Genomic DNA, 19,297 nt, shown 5'->3' with positions numbered 1-19,297 from the left:
AGTCCACAAAAAACATGTTTTCTCCGAGCTGTTTGTGCCAATTAGGTGTAATTTCTTCTTTACTCGTTCTTTTGGATGTGTGTGTGTGTGTGTGTGTGTGTTTAATTTGGCCCCACCGTCCGACGTGGTTTGGTGTCAACGCCAACTTCAAAGGAGAGTAAATTACATTTACTTTGTAACGCTTGCATCATTATTCCTCGTCTTTATCAGCAACCAATCAGCACTGTGTGTGTGTGTGTGTGTGTAGGTTCAATATACTTCCTCTATATTTAAAGAGTTTTCTTACCACCGCTACTGACTAATAGTACTACAGCTGCCTCCATCACAACTAGTACTTCATGATTTATCAGGTGTTCGAATCAAGAAAGTGATGTGAAGAGTCCAAAAAATGTTTTTCTCAACAATTAAAAGAGCAAACAAAAACTACAATCATCAAATCATCCGACGCACTGTTGTTCAAAGAAGATTAATGATTACAACACGTAAAAGAAAGTATTTTATACAACCCAAGTCTCAGATTTTCCACAGAAGGCTTTAAGGTCTGTTTGATGCCCCCCAGAAAATGTTGTTAGTCGACCGAAAACTATACATTTATATGTGATTTTGGAACATTAACAATAAGCTTACATATTTGTGAAACTGGAAATCCTAATAAAAGTCTATTGAAAGAAGTAACGAGACATTTGTTAGCACTTTTCTTAATCAAGTTAGTTAGTTAGTTAGCCAACAAGCAAACAACAAATACAGCAAAGAACAAAGAAACAACAATGTATGAAATGAAAATAAAACAATTACAATATAAAAACTGTTTACAAAGCCGTAGAGTTGGAAACTCTAATGAACAGCAGAGTCCTAAGAGGGGCAAGGCCACATTGATCTGCAACTGGAATTACTGACCTTACTGGCAAATGTCACAGCCATGTTGGGAACATTTCACCCTCCTGTTCTTATAAAATCTTTCGACCAGCTCCTTATCGTCGGACGTGCCCTGGTCGAGGTCCATCGATGGCCTCCCGGCAGCGGACGTCAAGGGGGACGTCCTTCAAACTGTTGAGTCCTCGCGTAGAAACACAATCTGAAATGATCTGCATCTTACATTTTTGTAGTTCTTTCTTATTTTGTCATGCTAAGATGTCTACTGCCTTACCAGTTTGAGGGCAGAGACCAGCTTCTCATGTGCCGGATACGTATGACCCACAGCAAACCTTTTAGGTCCGGGAGCACGACCAGTTCTTGGAACAGGACCCGCTCCACAAGCAGGTCTTCCTCCTTCAGCCTGGGAAAGGGCTCGGCACTTCTGCACAGCCGTTGTCTATTATTTGGCTCTGAGTGAGCGCCCTGATTTCCCCCGGGCTGTCGACGTTAGGGGGGGCGGCTCACCAGATTCCCTGAGACCATGTCCAGGGATGGGACCACGATCTGCAACTGAGGCAAAACACAATGAAATAATAATCTAAGGGTTTTTATGCGCTCAGTCAGTCAGTGAACCAAGTTAATACCTAATATTTTCATAGCTTTATAGACTTAAAATAAATAATTAAAAAAAATAATTATATACGTTTCACTCAGTTTAGGCAGGGAAAAGCCTTAATTAAGAATGAAGATATTAGGTTAAGGACCATAAAAGTAATAAATAATAATAATAAAACTTTTCAAAACAAAGTACAAAGTGCTTCACAACAAGAGAAATAAAATACCAACGGTGAATGACGAAATATTATCCATTAAAAGTGATTTCTTTTAAAATTTGTTTGCCTATTTTCAACAAATACTGTAAACTACTGAAGTAACAATGACATAACTTTGAATGTGGAAGTTTATGGCTGCCAATATTAAAATAAAACAATTTAAACAAATTCAAATTAGATTTTTCATTTGTGTGAAAATCCAAACTTCATTTTTCATCTTTGAAAATACACAATTAGTGCCAAAATTAATGGAAAATTGCTAACTGGACTTTTGAATTAGATTTTTAAATGATGTCCAGGTTTTAGCTCGTTGCCTTTTTCATGGTCCGTGTTATAATGTTCGACACTGACAGATTTAACAGGAGAGGCTGAGCAGAGTCGCGTCATTTTGAACATTTTTCATTAGGAACCAGCTAAAATCAGGACACAAATGTCCAGGTTCAAGTTTAAGTTGCCGGTTTTAAAATATGAAGCCCATTTCACATTCAATGACATAATTATTTGTCAATAAAGTTTTCAATGGAGCTGTCATTTTAATGTTTATTTTGGCAGTAATTGTTATATATTCTTAAAAATTAAATTTGTATTTGAACATTTCTGTTTAAATAAAATATAATCAGCCTTTTGTAGATACAAGATGATAATTTTCATTTTGTTATACATCATGTGTACGCAAATACAATTTCATTTAGATCAAACGATTTTCTTTTAATATCGGCAGCCGTGGGCTTCCATACAGGCTACTTGAAAGCAAGGAGATGAATCAGCAGGGACGAACAGTGTGAATGATTTGTATTAACGTGACTTTAACATGCAGAAACTCGGTTTATTCCTCTAAGAGTGAGCCGCTGAAGCTCCTCGGACGGTAAATAAAGAAAAAGATCCAGTTTCCTGTTGTTTGTAATCTCGGTGTTAGTAATTATTGAATCTGCGGAGTTTCCCGAGCCCGTTCGGGTGACACACGGCAACATGTTATTTTCCTTCACTCTGTGAGTCGAAGCAGCAGCAGGAAAGGTTAAAGTGGCACGAAGAGATATTGAAATTAAATGGTTGGAAGGCAAGCCTCAGGCGATTATTCAAATGGCCGTGTTTTTTGTTTTTTTTTCCTTTAATTTTGGTTCAATAAAGCCGGACGTTCAACCATCAGCAGTCAGACACTTAATTAAATACCTCAGCGGCTGTACGAGCTGCGTGGAGCCTGTTTGGAATAGCAATGCACATAAAGAGAAACGTTTGTCAGACTGATGAGTGAGAGATAAATCTCTGCTGCTGCTCTCAACATCTGATCAGATAGATAAACTAAAAGAAATCATGCAGAGAGGCGTTTGACAGGACAGCTGCTGACTGATCAGCTTCTGCAGCTTATAGCAGGTGAAGTTACTGATACTACCACCGAAGAAGATGGAGTTTGTAGTAGCACGCTATCTGTATTGGTCCTTTAGGTGACGGGGTTTTCTACCACTGCATGTGCTGATGGAGTGAATGCAAAAGAAAGCATATTTCTCAGATGTAAAACATTAATTAAACTCGTTAGTGTCTATCTTGGTTTTAATGTGGAACAATAATTTAATCATGTTGTACATATTAAGAATTTACTGCTCAGGCAGGCGTAAGCAGCGAGTGTGTTAAATGAATCATAAAAGATGTTTTTTTTTTATAAATGAGGTAGAAGTGCTCAGAGAAAGCCATTACTGTCGCTTAGTGTGCAAACTGACCTTTAGGTAAACGTAGCAGCAGGTTAATCAGGGCAACCTGAGGTCAGATTCATATTTTATTTTATAGGAAAAACATCCGAAAATAATCGCCTACACCTTTTCCTTTCAGTTCTTATTTCATTTCGTGATCCTTCGACTCCAAATCTGCCAAATTCAGCTGCTGGAGTTTAGCTAGTTAGTTATTTATTAGTTATTCTAGCTAACATCTCCGTCCCCAAAACGGTCCAGTTTCTCCGACAGTAACAAAGCAAAGACCCAGATATTTTCCACCTTTTTGATGTTACTATATTATCCAAAACTCAGTGCGTTTGGTAAATAAGGATTTGATAGTGACAATTTATTCCCGTAGCCAAGTTAGCATTTGTCAGTTGTTAGTTTACCTCTGCTGCGTTCGTAACGTTGAGATGTCAGGAATGACGGCTACGACCTGATTTAACGAACAGCCAGAAATATGTAGCTAACACACATGCACGCTACAGCGCGACGACATAGCGCACAACCGGGCCGTTGCTACGGGAACTATTCCCGTCTTCCCATTCTGCCGACATAACGTGAACGCAGCATTACTGTTTATCCAAGATACTACAGTGCAATCCTGCATTGCATTGTGGGATTGTTAGCAGAAAGTAACAGTAGTCCACGGACACGACTTCTATTTTATTCTATTCTAGGAATTTTTGAGGATCCATAGAGTGCAAACTCAGAATTTAGACACAAAATGGCGGACAGTAAATATATAAATAGGGAGCAATTTCAGACACATTAAACATGGAAACATTAGACTTCGTGTTTACGCCCCCCAAACAATGCAAATGGAAATAGCTAAACAATCGCAGACACAAAAATCAATATCTCTTTTCTTTTCCACTATCAGTCTATTTATTTTCTCACACACACACACACACACACACACACACACACACACACACTAAAGGTCACAATGTCTCACCTACATGCTTGTTACACCGACGCTCTCCTCTCGTGTGTTAAAAACACGTAGACATACGAACAAATTCATCCTTATTTTTCATGAAAAACTGTCCCAAAACATGTACAGTACCGTTTCTGAGTAACCCAGCCTATCCTGAAAATAACAATATATGGCACGCTAAAAGGGTCAAATACAAACGAAACGATAAAGAGGTGATGAAATGGGGACGTACTCTGTTCAGAAGCGACGCTGCAGACGCAGTTTCAGGCTGTAACTCGTATCTCAATAAGCTGCACTTAACTCGACATTACATGCACTACTACTTACTACTTATATTATTATACTGTATTATCATCATCAACCAGTAAACCCACTTGGTACTTCACACTTATTTTATCTTATACTTATACCGACATGATACGTAATTTATTTTCTGACCTGTTTTATAGTTTTTATAGTGTATCATATTGTTTTCTAGCACTTTCTCCTGTGTGCACTGACGTAAAGGCGAGCTGCTGGAACAAAGAGTTTCCCTTCGGGGATCAATAAAGTCTTTCTGATTCTGATTCTAACTTTGCTTGATGACGGCGAACTGAAGAGAGGAGCCGACGGCTCGGGGAGTCATCGAGCCCGTTTCCCCCAAAGAGCATCCGCACGTCAGCTGTTTACATCCTCCCTTTGTGCATTTTGATCTTATTTGAATAAGTTGATCTTTGATATCTGGAGGTCTGACCTTAATTTTGGAGGCTGTAGCGCTGCTGCTTCATCTGACCTGATATCAGCTGCTGAGGTGCCTTTGAGCCACGAACAGCTCGACCATGATGAAATCTATGTCAAACCCCACGGCTCCGAAATATCAACCTTTCAGGAAAGAAACGCTCCAGTCTTTAGTTTTCACCTTCAGGCGGTTTGGAGTTTATCTGCTGGGTTTTGGGAGGATTTCATCAGACTAGAAGTTGAAGGATCTTTGTGTCCAGAGAGGATAAAGAAATCCTTCACTTCAACACCAAAAACTGGCAAGACTGCTGCCACGATGATGATAGTGATATCAGAGTTTCTGCAGCGTTCAGACAGATACCGGGAATTACATTTTCGATCACCTATAAAACTAAATAAAAACACAAAATGAATTATGGGACGTGGAGTCCAACTCTGTTTAACATTTAAGATCGAGATTAGACAACAGCAACAAAAAGTTTTAGCTCGGAGTGAAAAAATAAGAGCTGGAATTACATCACGATGTGAGTATTTCCTGGAAATGTGTAATACGTGACCTCTGACCCCAGAAAGAATCACACCGACCCTCAGGCCCAGAATTGATTAGTTTCGGTCCCACAGAGCCGTATGTGAAATCTTTAGCTGCCGACCTTTTTATTAAGCCTTTTTTAGCCACAGTGGTCTCCTGGAATCTGCTTTTAGAGAAAATTCTGCCAAAAGTTGCTCTAAAATAATTTTACACAAACAAAACAGAAGCAGCACACACAGAAGGTATGAAGAAACGTGTAGGAGCAGGCTCCAAACTTTCAAAACTAACCGTTTACTGTGACTTACTTTAGTTTTTTCTTTAGTTTTCTTTGTCGAAGTTCAGCTTCAGCCTTTTGCACTTCAGTTCAGAGGTTTTTGTTGTTTATCTGTAACGTTAGATAAAGTATTATATATTATATAGTATGGTAAAGTGTTGTACTGTGTATACTTCTGGTTGACGTTCAAGTTTAATCATACAAAGTCAATTCAACACTTACTGGATAAGCCTCTTGTAATCACAATAAGAAGTTAAAACAAAGACGTTAATATAGTTAACAAATAGAAGCTAGCTTGGCTAATAAAGTAAGTTGCCAACAAATGCAAACCTGTCTGCACTGCACACTGAGAGGTAGCACTGCAGATAATTCAACTTTGGACTCTTATTCGTCTTTAAACTGGGATAATTAATATTCTAACATTAATTAATAATTAAATTCTAACATTAACATAACGTTTTTTTGCCCCTGGAGCTCCCTGGAAGACCCTTGAACGTTGCCTGGAGTTTTTTTGGACTCTAGTTTGAGAGCCACCAATTATATTTGCATTTTTAATATGACAAATTGCAGGAAGTATGTGTAAATTTAATTGTAGAGTAATTTTATTAATGAACTTAATTTAGAGAGAGGGCCCACTCTCTTTCCCCTGAGTGAGCGGGCTGTTTCCAGGCTGTTTCCAGGCTGTTTCCAGGCCTCCTCGCCCATATTTCCCACTGTTTTGGCCGTCTGTTGAGGTTTATCTGGTGGCAGCTGCTCGCCTGACGCTCCCTCTGGTTGACAAGATGCTGCCAAGCTGTCCACATATACTGCAAAACATACACTACAACTCCCATGATCCCCCGGGGCTGCAGCGAGTCTGGGTGGTGGGGACAGCGTCTGCTGGTCGCTAACAGTTCGAAATGATGGTTCAGCTCTGACGTTGTATAGAAATGATGTGCTGGGTGTGTAGGCGGGTGTACTGGCAGAGGTTCAGCACTTTTTACCATTTCAGCAGACTGTTTGATTATTGATAGTTCTTATTGATCACATCTGAACATTCCTCGACATCATTATTTATTCCTTTCACCCGTATTGTGATCACTCCGAGCCGCTGGCAGAGAAACATGCAGTGGACTTAATGGATCCATATCATGTTGAGATGAACACACGTTCTTTGTGTGTTAGAAACAATAACTGCTCAAATATGTATTTATACTGTCGTGGTGTGAAAGTGACGGATGTGACGCATACGGGTCTGAATGATAACCGGAGGTTAATATCTCGAATCAGAATCAGAAATACTTTATTGATCCCCGTAGGGAAGCTCTTTACAGATGTTTGTTGGAGCAGGCACATTATTTCCTAACTTTACTTTTAAAAATGGATTTGCTTTACGGCGCTGACTGAAGCAAATCCTTCCACGAATTATTAATTAATTTATTTTTTTATAGTATAGCCTCTCTGGGGCCCCTGCACATCCTGGGCCCCTGCACATCCTGGGGCCCCTGCACATCCTGGGGCCCCTGGGCTACAGTCTGGGTCAGGCTGTGCATTAATGTGTGCCACATTATCAGTATTAGCAGTTTTAATATCAGCGTCAGTATTTACTCATCTCGCAGATGAGTGTTGAGCTGTTGTTGAGTTTTACAAAGAACATGAAGAGAAGGAGCTTTAAAGTGTGTGTGTGTGTGTGTGTGCGCGTGTGTGTTTGTGTGCGCGTGTGTGTGTGTGTGTGTGTGTGTGTGTTCTGGCTCTTAAACACATTTATATGGGTGTGTTTGAGTTTCCATGCGTCTGATTGGCTGGACAGTGTGTTCACTGAGTGTTTTCATGAAGACGTGCGCTCGGATGATTTTCCCTGAATTTTGAATCTTACTCAGATTTCCACCTCATTTTTAAGTCACGATGTCACACACACACACACACACACACACACACACACACACACACACACACACACACACACTATCCGGCTGCAGTGTTGCGTCACATGGATGATTTTTCGATCGCATAGACAAATATGCTGATTGTCATGACAACGCTGCCAAAATACAGCTGAGGAGTAACCCGAGTTCACTGTGGGAGAGTGTGTGTGTGTGTGTGTGTGTGTGTGTGTGTGTGTGTTGTAAAGGAGAACTGGTTTACTCGACCCAAAAGAAACTTCCCTTTTTTGGTTTCTCTCTCTCTCAAGCAGTATGAAATAATTATGGGATGTTCTGTTCATCTCTGCGCTCCAGGAACTCAGCATGTGTTTTTATTTTTTATTTTTTTTGCACACAACATCTCTCCACAACATTTGTACACACACACACACACACACACACACACACACACACACACACACACACACACACACACACACACACACACACACACACACACACAGAGTCATGTCTCACCTCCAGCTAGCAGGAAACAACAGAACACAAACAGGAAGACTTTCGTGTTAAAGCATCTCGGCCGTGTTCTTCACGTCTCACATGGAAGTTTATTAATCGCAGAAAACTGTTGAGTGAACAGAAATAAGAAAATATTCTACAATCAATCAATATTTCGGAGTTAGCGGTTTACTTTGGAGATAAATATTTTTACATAAAAGTCTTCCAAATTTAATTTCCGTCCTCCGCAACAGCAAATGTTGTCTACCAGCAGGACGACATCGTTCGTATCTTTCCGTCGGAAAATGAATCTGTTGTATGACGAGACAACGCTGTGGTTTAGGGAAAGGCCGTCGTCGTGGTTACAGTAATAAACATGTGGTTAGTGAACGATGGCGGTGACTGCTGGTAGGAAACAGGAAGTGATCAGCGGTCTGACCTCCTGACCTCCTCCGTGGCTCCTGATGGACAAGAGTCATACCTACTACGACCACTAGAGGGCGACGACCGCTGCTGTCGTACGTTCACATCAGGGAGAACCAGCAGAAACGAGACATGGGGGGCCGCCACAGTCCCGCCCCCACGCTGTGTGTGAGTGGCAGGTGAAGCTCGGGTCTAAACACTTCCCAACAAAAATGAAGACTTAATAAAACCCCCGTGGTGTCAAACGATTACCGGCTGAAATATTCCTCCCTGCAGACAAACTCTTTCATGAGTTTTTACATTTCGTCATCGGCGATCGATGCCGCGATGGAGTCATCACGTTTTCAGCCTTTTTTTTTTTTTTTCGACATGGATTTTGTGTCACATTATTTTTAATGCAGAAAAATTTCCCTCCGGTCACAGAGGAGCAGGAGGAGCAGGAGGAGGAGGCTGTAAGCATATTTTTTTTTATTGCGATCGATTCAGATTGATTAGTTTCAGATATTTAATGCGACGCCCCCTCCCTCCTCCCTCGTTTGCTCTCGTCACCGTCGCTTTATTTGCAAAGACAAAAACGAGGCGGCCGGCGATCCGCAGCCCCCAAGAATGCAGAATGGTGGCACTCAATATTTCAGACGGAACAAATGAATTGCGCGAGGCTCTTTTAGCAGAATAAACTGCTTTTGCGTGTCAAGACAAAGTCTGGGGAATAAGGGACCGAGGACCTAATGTGTTGTGACAATAGACAGTAGAGAGGCTGTGTTGATGTGTGTGTGTGTGTGTGTGTTGTGTGTGTGTGTGTGTGTGTGAGAGGCAAAGAAAGAGACAGAGAGAGACAGAGGCAGATCTGTTCCAGGGACTGTTTTAGTGCCTCATCAAATATTTAGTTTGATTGTACATGGTCCTGTAATTGCCATCTTGGCTTGTGAATTATTGATGGCGTGTAGCAGAGCCAAGGAGGGCCCTCATCCACACCCACACACACACACACACACACACACACACACACACACACACACTCATGTGCTGTAATAAGGCCAGACAAAAGCAAACACACACACACACACACACACGCTGGTGCTGAGGCCAGTGAATCATCATGTAATGGTAATGGGCATGAAGCTGCTCTTGTTTCATATCCTAATTAGCAGCAGAGGAGCATCATCTGAATTCCTCAGTAATTATTTGAAGAGGGTGTTTCAACAACACGGCAGAGTCAATATTAGACTTTACTCGACCTTCTAATGAGGCTTCCTCCGACGCCTTCCACTTCTTCTTCTTCTTCTGATGTTTTTTTTGTAGCACAAACTGCCTGCGAGCTTGTTTTTTTTTCCTACTTTTCTCGGTTTTGTTTCTCAGCCGCAGATCCTCCACGGTTCGTTCGTTAGCTGCAAACAAATGAGATGCGACAGCGAGGCGGTTAGCGGGTTAACCAGGACGGATTGTTGTTAGCTCGGCAGCGGCCTCGGCTCGCCACGCTTGCTTTGTGTTTTATTTCAGTTTGTCACCAGTAAGATGAGTCGATGGCGGTGCTGGCGGCGGCGTGCTGGCCCAGACTCGCCGGGTGGTCAGGTGGTAAACTCGCAGCGGCGGGCGCTGTGGTGGCTTCTCACAGAGAGCATCAAACTGTGAGGGCAAGCGGCGGCGGCGGCGGCAGGATCGGCAACACGGCAGCTTTTAAAAATACTCCTGCTGAAATATTGATTTTTTTTTTTTTTCTGCTTCTTTTTCTTTCTTGCCTAACGTAATAAGTGAGAGACTCCAGGGTGTGTGTGTGTGTGTGTGTGTGTGTGCGTGTGTGTGTGAGCGTGTGTGTGTGTGCGTGTGTGTGTGTGTGTGAGGCAAGCATCCTCCCTCAGCCTTTAAAGTGGGTGTGTTCAAATGTGTGTGTGTGTGTGTGTTCATCAGGGCCTTGTAATCTGAGCCCGACGTAATTGCTTCCCATAGTGCACTGGGTGTGGTCGGGGGTGACATCATCTGGAGTGGCCGGTGAAAACGCTGAAGTCAGCCCCCCCCACCCACCCCCCCAACCCCCCCGGTGTGAGCTAAATTAGCTTCAAATCGGCTCCACTGGAACAATTACACCACCCTCCATGGTGTTCCTCCCTCCACTCAGAATCAAAGGTGGAATAAACAAACGTATAGAATCAGAGTTTCAGCTGGACGCTCAGTTCCCGGTTCTTTGGATCCGCCTCACTCAAACGCAGTCAGTCTGGTCCGACAGTAAATCCTCCCGTCATGAACGTTCAAACTGTTACAGACAGCTGTTGTAATGTTACTGAGCAACCCCGTCTCCTGAAATCACGTGTGCGAAATACATCCTGAGGGAAGCGTGATGCCGCCCGGATCCTGTTTGTTACCAACACCGCGAGGAAACATTTGAAGCGAACGTACCTGCAAAGTCAGAAAAACGTTCATTTGTTTTCCCACAAAACCCGCTTGCGGTAATTAAAGCATAATTAAACTTTGTTCGGGTTGTGTTTTTAAAGGAAAGATGGTGGTGACGGGTAAATATAAAAAAAAAGACAAAAGTGAGTTAAAACACGAGAACGGACATATTTACTTCATTGCGTTTAACACAAAGGTGCTGGATAAATAAAGTCCTGCTGGTCTGAACCTGTCCAGGCTGAAGCTCCACCCTCCCTCCTCCTGAAATTGATTGTCGGGTGGTGTAACGAGCTGACAGCTTACACCGGCAGGCTCCGTCTCTCTCATTATCTTTACCTCCTTTTTAAAGAGCCAGAGAAGAAGAAGGAGGAGGAGGAGGAGCCGGCCAAGCTAATGGCGGCGCTCCGGGTGTACGGGCGTCATTATTTATCACGTTTTGATACGTTTTCGATCCTCCTCCTCCTCCTCCTCCTCCTCCTCCTCCTCCTCCTCTGTCCTGCTGTCATGGTGGACGCTCGTACCGCTGCTGCTCAGACAGTCGGACGTTTCTCTGAACTCACCGGTTGGTGTTCGTGTGGACCTTCGTCAGGTGTTGGAGGAGAATCTGGTTAGGAAACAGGTGCTGCGTGTGGTAGCTCGGTGGAGGAAACTCTCTTTTCGTGGCCAGTCAAGAACATTTCACTTGTTTGGCTCTAAAACTTCATTAGTTGTCCTGCTGCATCGTCCTCAAACTGAGGGACTGAAGTTCAGACAGAAGCGAATAATAGGTTTGACGTGACTGCTTCAAAAGAAAAGCAAAGACGCGAGCGGAGACACTTTAAATCCTCGTAGGCAGCGCGAACCGTGTCAAAGACGCGAGTTTGAAATGCCTCGAGACGAGACGAGAGGAAAGAAAGAGAGAGGCTGGAGGGAAAGAACAAAGAACTTGAATTCCTGCTGAGTTTAGAGTTCAGTCGGAGGTTGAGCTGAGCACAAACGCACAAAAACACACACAGATACAATCCACACACACACACAGTGTGTGCGTGCGTTGCTAACCGGCTACAGCTAACCATTGTGCAGTTGGTACACTGACTGTTTAGCTGAAGAATCGCTGCAAAAACAGAACAACCGTCAAATTTGTGCAAATGATGATTACGCGAAGTGTGAAACACGTGAACACGCAGATCGTTTTCTACGTAAGCGCACGCCAGCGTGTCGGGATCCACCTCTGTCGTATTTACCTCCGCCGACACGCAGCAGCTCTTCGGGAAAGCAGCGGTCTGAAGCGCCGTTACTGCGAGGCCGACGTGTATCGACTCTTTATACGACACTTTACAAGAACATTTAACATTTTCTGAAACTGGGATATAACAGGAGCACAGGAAGTGTTCGGAGGGTTAAAATCATCTGCTGGGAAGCTGCGATGTTTCCGCATTAATGAGATTACATTAGTTTTTTACTGAATACACACACACACACACACACAGTGTTCGCACAGAGAGCTGTGTTCACTGTGTGTGTTTTATTGTGTGTTGGATAAGACTTTTGTCAGCGCTGTGTGTTTGAGCGTACAGATATATACGATGTACCTTTTATTGATCCTCCGCAGGGGAAATTCTGTTTGACACCGCAGCAGAGGGGAATGTAGTACAAAACAAAATAAAGTAAAATAAAATAGGAATAATATATAAATAGATCTGTGTGTGTGTGTGTGTGTGTGTGTGTGTGCAGTGTTTCTAAAATGTTCATACACTCGTGCTGTATCTGTGTGTATATACATGTGCAATGTTTATCTGTGAGTGGTGTACGAGTCTCAATCAGTGGAGGCAGGAGGTACTGGGAGCTGTACTGGGAGCTGTACTGGGAGCTGTACCCTGTACTGGGAGCTGTACCCTGTACTGGGAGCTGTACCCTGTACTGGGAGCTGTACCCTGTACTGGGAGCTGTACTGGGAGCTGTACCCTGTACTGGGAGCTGTACCCTGTACTGGGAGCTGTACTGGGAGCTGTACTGGGAGCTGTACTGGGAGCTGTACCCCGTACTGGGAGCTGTGGCGTTGTGGAGTCTGATGGATGAACGGGCTCCTGAGGCGCCTCAGCTCGGCATAGAGTCGAGTCTAGGCCTACAGCAGCAGAACTAAGGGATGGTTCAGGACTCACCTGAGCCAGCCCTAACCATAAGCTTTATCACAGAGGAAAGTCTTAAGCCTACTCTTAAATGGTGTCTGCCTCCCGAACCCAAACTGGGACCTGGTTCCACAGGAGAGGAGCTTGATAACTGAAGGCTCTGGCTCCCGGTCTACTTTTGGAGACTCTAGGAACCACAAGGAACCCTGCATCCTGGGAGCGCAGTGTTCTAGTCGGGTAATAAGGTACTATGAGCTCTTTAAGATACGATGGTGCCTGACCATTAAGAGCTTTGTAGGTGAGGAGAAGGATTTTAAATTCAGTTCTGGATTTTACAGCGAGCCAGTGCAGAGAAGCTAATACTGGAGAAATATGATCTCTCTTCCTGGTTCTTGTCAGTACATGTGCCGCAGCGATCTGGATCAACTGGAGAGCCTTAAGGGACTTATTCAGGCAGCCTGATAATAAGGAATAACAATAATCCAACCAAGTAACAAATGCATGCACTAGTTTTGACATGTATAGTTGTATCAACCTGTGTGTGTGTGTGTGTGTGTGTGTGTGTGTGTGTGTGTCTATATATTTGTGTCTCTGAGCAGCTCCTTGTATGTGTATCATTGTGTATTTGTGCGTCTCAGTATGACACACAAATACGTGTGTGTGTGTGTAAGTGTATACGGTCTGAGCAGCTCCTTGTATTTGTGTATATCTGTGTGTGTGTGTGTGTGTGTGTGTGTGTGTGTGTGAGCCTCTGGTCTTGTCTCCAGCTGCGTTTTAATTCAATCCGTATTGATCCATATCAGCTCTCTGAAGGACTCAGTATCATCTGAATGGAGCTCCATATTATTCTGTTCACTGCCATAAAGGGCATTAGAGCCTCCAGAGCAGCAGATCAGCTTTCAGTCGATACACACACACACACACACACACACACACACACACACACACCGCCCATCCCTTCTCCACGCTCAGTGTGTCTCTTTAAAGGGTCTGTTCACACAAATTCTAAGAACCAGTGGTATCTATCCACGCAGATAGTTTATTTCACGTTTGTCTCTGAGATTTCCGCGTTGAAAGCGTCTCTCTCGGAAACTGTTTTCACGGACTAGTCAAACTGTTGAGAGCTGGTTCTCTCTGTTTCTTGTTAATTTGGATGAACTGACCCTTTAAGTAACGCGGTAAACCTCACGCCACACACTCCCTCTGAAGTCCCAGCTTACTGAAAGCTGCAGTTCACTGAAGCGCATATTTTTATTTGTAACTCGTCACTGATTACGTGTAGAAATACATTTAATGGCTTTTCTGAATCGATTAAGGGCTTTTAAAGGGTTAAAAACAATCAACATTACAGGTACCCCTTAATGTGTACCTTAAATGAACCTTTATATTTCAATAAAGGTGCATATTTTGGGGTTAATTAATAGATTAGATTATGGGGTTCATAGGGAATGAATAACAGACGTTAAAATTTGTACCTTAAAATAACCTTAATTTTTCAGTTAAGGTACAAAGTTGTGGTTTAATTAATGGATTATAATATATAAAGATGAAGAAATGGGTTATCTTAATTTTTTAAGCAAAACTAGGGTCCTTTGAATGTTATTTGGTCAGTTTTAAGGGGTGTTTACCCTTTAAAAAAGACCTTAAACTGACCTGATAATCCATTAAAACCCTTTTAAAGCTCCTCTAAGGTCCAAATTATGGGGCACCTGGAAGTTTCTTTTTTTTTACCAATTTAAAAACCTCTCGAGCAATGCAAAAAGCCCACAAAAAAACAAATTGCAATCCATGAATTATCCCCTGAAAAGCGGCCCCAATGAAAGTACCTTAACGACATCATTATTAACGGGTAAACTGTTGGGATTTTCAGATAAAAATTCAGTTTCTTGGAGAAAGCTGTGAAGATGCTGTCAGTCTGCACAGAAAGGGGAAAAACCTGGCTGAGCTCCCGCTGTGTGTTTTTAAAGATATTGTTACGGTCTTATTAAGGTGGAAATCGATGCCGACCTCATTTATATCCACACCACCCCTCCTCGTGCACTCCCAGCATGCCTTGCTGAAGCAGAGTGAGGAGGAGGAGGAGGAGGAGGAGGAGGCAGAAAAGATGGGGTGTGGGTATTCTGCCGAGGTTATCCCCTGGTTAATGTGACATGTCTGTCTGCGACCTTGCCGCTTGTTAACTGCGCGGATTATTATTGTGATAATGTGGCAATTAAAAAGAAAGTGCTCCATCAGAACGGGAGGGGGGGCTTATGGTCCGAGAGATGGATGTGCACAGATTACAAGGCAGTGGGAAATGCATTAAGGTGGCAATCCATTCTGACCCCCCCGCCCCCCCTCCGCTGCCCTCCTCCAACGCTGCGGTTTATTACCGCCCGTCCTCATTGATATCCATTCCCAATCAATACTCCTCTGCTGCCGTAAAAATCGGCGTAAATCAGCGCGCGGCGGGCGAGAGATCGGACGTGCAGGAGGAAAAATCAAAAGGCGGTTGCTAATGAGACGCCATAAGTCTGCAGGAGGTGTCGACTGTCTTCATCAGGACGCCGCCGCAGAATGATAATTTCATCTGCTGCTGAGAGACGACATGTGACCCGACACCCAGAAACCGAAACACTACAACAAAGACGGAGAATTTCAGTGGAATTTACCAACAATAAAGACAAATGCGCACTTCGTAACATCGTATTAGCTGTGTGTCGGACAAATATATATGAATTTATGTTCAATCAAACTGTGAATCTCTTTGCAGTTAAGAGGTAAAAACGTTTTAAATGTGAAAATCACTTGTTGCCTTTTATTGTAAATCTCATGATTGTTGGTCCAGTGTAGATAGCAAATATCCTTCATTTTGTTTTTCATTTGTTGCACAACATTCACCGCTGTAATAAGATCAGCAATACGTCTACATGTTGTCGTACGGAGCCGCTTATATTTTCATTAACTTGTAAATTATCTTTGTGTAGCACTTTAAGCTCCCGTGTACAAACATCTAATAAGTGCTTCATAACTCACTATAACACAATATCATGCAGCTGTAAGCAGATATTAATACTTCTTAAAGTGTTTATTGATGTATTTGTCAACAACTATAATATCTATCTCTAACTGGTTATACATACAGACGCGTTGAGCCTGAACCTCAGTAAATGTACATCTGTGCACATGCTGAATAATATCTGTATAGTTATGAATACATTTCAATAAAGAATAAAAAACTTTTCTTCACGGTTTATTGAACCAAATGATTTTCTTTGGATTATGAGACAAAAACTTTGGTGAAACTCTCCCTGATGAAAAATGAGCGTCCTGTAAAGTCAGACCGAGCCCGACTTCATTTACCTGCAGTGTTGTCCCTGATCCTGGATCAGCTCTTGATGAGTTCGGTGTGATCAGTCGTGACTCTGAGCTGTGAAACAGTGAAAAACTGTGAAACGTGCCTCCAGACTAATCTGCCCTGTCTCTGCGTGTTGTCCTCTTGTTTTTATCTGCAGATTCTTCCTCAAGTTCTTCCTCAAGTGCAATCAGAACTGTTTGAAAAATGCAGGGAACCCACGAGACATGAGGAGGTTCCAGGTAAGAGGCTGAACTGTGGCAGACACACCCGGTACACCTGAGGCAGGGACCAAAGTTACTTCTGAAGTGAAGACAGTGCTGCTATAAATGACCCTGACGTGTTTGTGTTGCAGGTGGTGGTTTCCACCACAGTCAACGTGGACGGTCACGTGCTGGCGGTGTCAGACAACATGTTCGTCCACAACAACTCCAAACATGGCCGCCGCGCCCGACGCCTGGACCCCTCTGAAGGTTAGACGTCGTTCGGAGACTCTTAGGTGGAAGGGTAACCCCGTGCAACGCAGGTCCGGAAATATTCAAAGGTCAGGTCGCGTGTTTTAACATGGCTGCCATGTGACCGCACTGGGAAGCTTTGTCGCATGGCATCATCTCGCTATCCTTTCATACGCCAAATTAAGTGAAAGAACAACTCCTGTATGATTTGGGTCCATCGCTGTTGGCTAAATGATTTTCCAGTGATTTAGTATTACACTTCCCTAAAGTAGTCTTTCTTGTGAGAGACAGATTAGAGACAGAACTGTCCCAATCTGAGCAGCAGAGGTGGAGATATCCTGACCTTTTAGTCCAAGAACATTTCCCACAATGCACCTGGATAGCGTCTTTCATCAGAGCCTCCCTGCCTGGTAAACAGCCACGTCGTTCAAGCTGCACACCTCCAGTTTGTAACGCAGACCGTACTTTTCCATTTGTGTTGTCCGAGCCTCAGAAGACATTATACCGGCTGAGGACGAGTCGCCGTGATGAGTGGCCCTTAAAGAAACAGTGTGACAATTAGGGAAAACCCAACCAGATGAAACTAAAATCAAAGCTGCTCTGCTCTTTACTGAGAGGAACTTTATTTAGGGGTTGGTTTAGAATAATTACTAAGACAAAGGAAACAGTGAGGGGATTTGAGGAAACTGTCCTTTAAAGTGAAACAGGGACGGCAGGTCTGTATGAAACCCTGCGGCTGCTGGCAGGTCTCCGTCCTGCCCCGTGTTCCTGCTGGGCGTCCTGCACCGTCGGGAGAGGACGGCGAACAAACGCTCCGTTCTTCCACCGTCCGCAGCGACCAAATAAAATGCATCATTCGTGTATAAACTTGACACGATGAAACTGGACTCTGAGAGCTGGAACTCAGAGGTAACATTTCCTCTGAAGTTGTAAACTTTAATACCACTTTGCCCTGTCCCCACTCTAATAAAAACCCTCATGCCTAACTGTGGCGCTCCCAGGAGCGATGACATAAGTCTCTTGTTTGATTCGGCCTACTTGGAGTGCCAGATGGGTGGGTCTTAACCATACCAGGTTTTTCAGACAGCATCAGAAAAGATGTGGGTCACAGGAAAGTGGACTACAACTACTTTAATACACTTCTTCTAAACCTCCCAGCACTCATTGTTTTGTCCTGTGTAGAAAGCCCCACCCGTCTGGCACCTAGAGGAGAGTAAAACAATCTCAAAATCTATTCGACACCAATCAAGCATGAACAGATCGATATGTCTTCCCTCTCCAACTTTCCAAACCACCTCTCTCTGCAGTTTCCCCTCTGCTCGCTTTGAGGCTTTGAGGCTTATGCAGAAGTCTTAGTCTCTTTGTTTCGTCCTACACCAGACGGGTGGAGTTTATGATATAAAGGTTTAGTCTCGGGTGAGATGTCAGTCACTGTAAAGTGAAACTAAACTGACTCTCTGATACGTCCTGTGTCTGTCTAAAACTCTTAACACTTATTGGGTCCTCCTTTTTGGTAAACTCCACCTGTCTGGCACTTCCATACAGTAGAATAAAACAAACCCTGAATCCTTTTGCCACCAGTCAGACATCAAAAAACCGCGGTGTCCTCCCAAACAACTACCTCTGCAGTGTCCGTTTTAAAGTTTGAGGCTTTTCCAGGAGAGATGGCGTAACTCTTTTGCTTGTTTTAACCTCCTTGGAACACCAGTCGGGTGGGGTAACTCGATAAAATCTTAGTGACGAAAACAGACTTTCGTTTTCATACACTTTTGTCTGAACTTCCAGACACTTGTCGTTTAGTCCTCTTATCTGAACCCTTCCCACCCCTCTGGGACATCGAACAGAGTAAAACAAACCCTTAAAACAATTTGGCACCCGTCAGACATCAGAGCTCCGCTGTGTCCTCCCTCTGTCACCAACCAAACCACCTCACTCTGCAGTTTCCCTAAACTAAAAGTGTGAGTGCGACTAGTATGCTCGCTTTAACCTGCTGGGAACACCAGACGGGCGGGTTTTACAATATCAGGTCATCATAAAATATGAGTTAAAACTTTCAGTCACAGGAAAGTAGACTAAACTGACTTTCACGTACTTCTGTCTTCTTGACACTCATCAGTTTTAGTCTTATGAGGTAAACCCCACCCTTCTGGGACATACAACAGAGTGAAACAAACCCTAAAACAATTTGCCACTAGTCAGACTTCAGAAAGCCGCTGTGTCCTCCCTCTTTCACCTCCCAAAAGACTACCTCTGCAGTTTCCCCCGACTTGTTTTAAAGTTTTGAGGCTTTTCCAGGAGCAGATGATGTAATTGTCTCATTTGGTTTAACCTACTTGCAGCACCAGGAGGGTGGTGTTTATCACACCGGGGGCATTTCA

At 43.4% G+C, this 19,297-nt stretch overlaps 1 protein-coding gene across 5 annotated transcripts in view; it reads left to right on the top strand.

Moving 5' to 3' along the window:
* Window positions 1-19,297, top strand: part of LOC122880710 (transcription factor COE3-like) — a 164,464-nt gene that overhangs the window by 82,158 nt on the left and 63,009 nt on the right. For all 5 annotated transcript variants that reach the window (XM_044206093.1, XM_044206092.1, XM_044206097.1 and 2 more), the window contains exons 7-8: window positions 16,625-16,706; window positions 16,820-16,937. In XM_044206093.1, the coding sequence (XP_044062028.1) occupies window positions 16,625-16,706; window positions 16,820-16,937 (200 nt within the window). The remainder of the gene's footprint in view (window positions 1-16,624; window positions 16,707-16,819; window positions 16,938-19,297) is intronic.

Source organism: Siniperca chuatsi, linkage group LG8 (genome assembly GCF_020085105.1).
Source record: "Siniperca chuatsi isolate FFG_IHB_CAS linkage group LG8, ASM2008510v1, whole genome shotgun sequence".
NCBI classification, from domain to species: Eukaryota; Metazoa; Chordata; class Actinopteri; order Centrarchiformes; family Sinipercidae; genus Siniperca; species Siniperca chuatsi.
The sequence above is the reverse complement of the archived record's forward strand: the minus strand, read 5'-3'. Positions and strand labels throughout refer to the sequence as shown.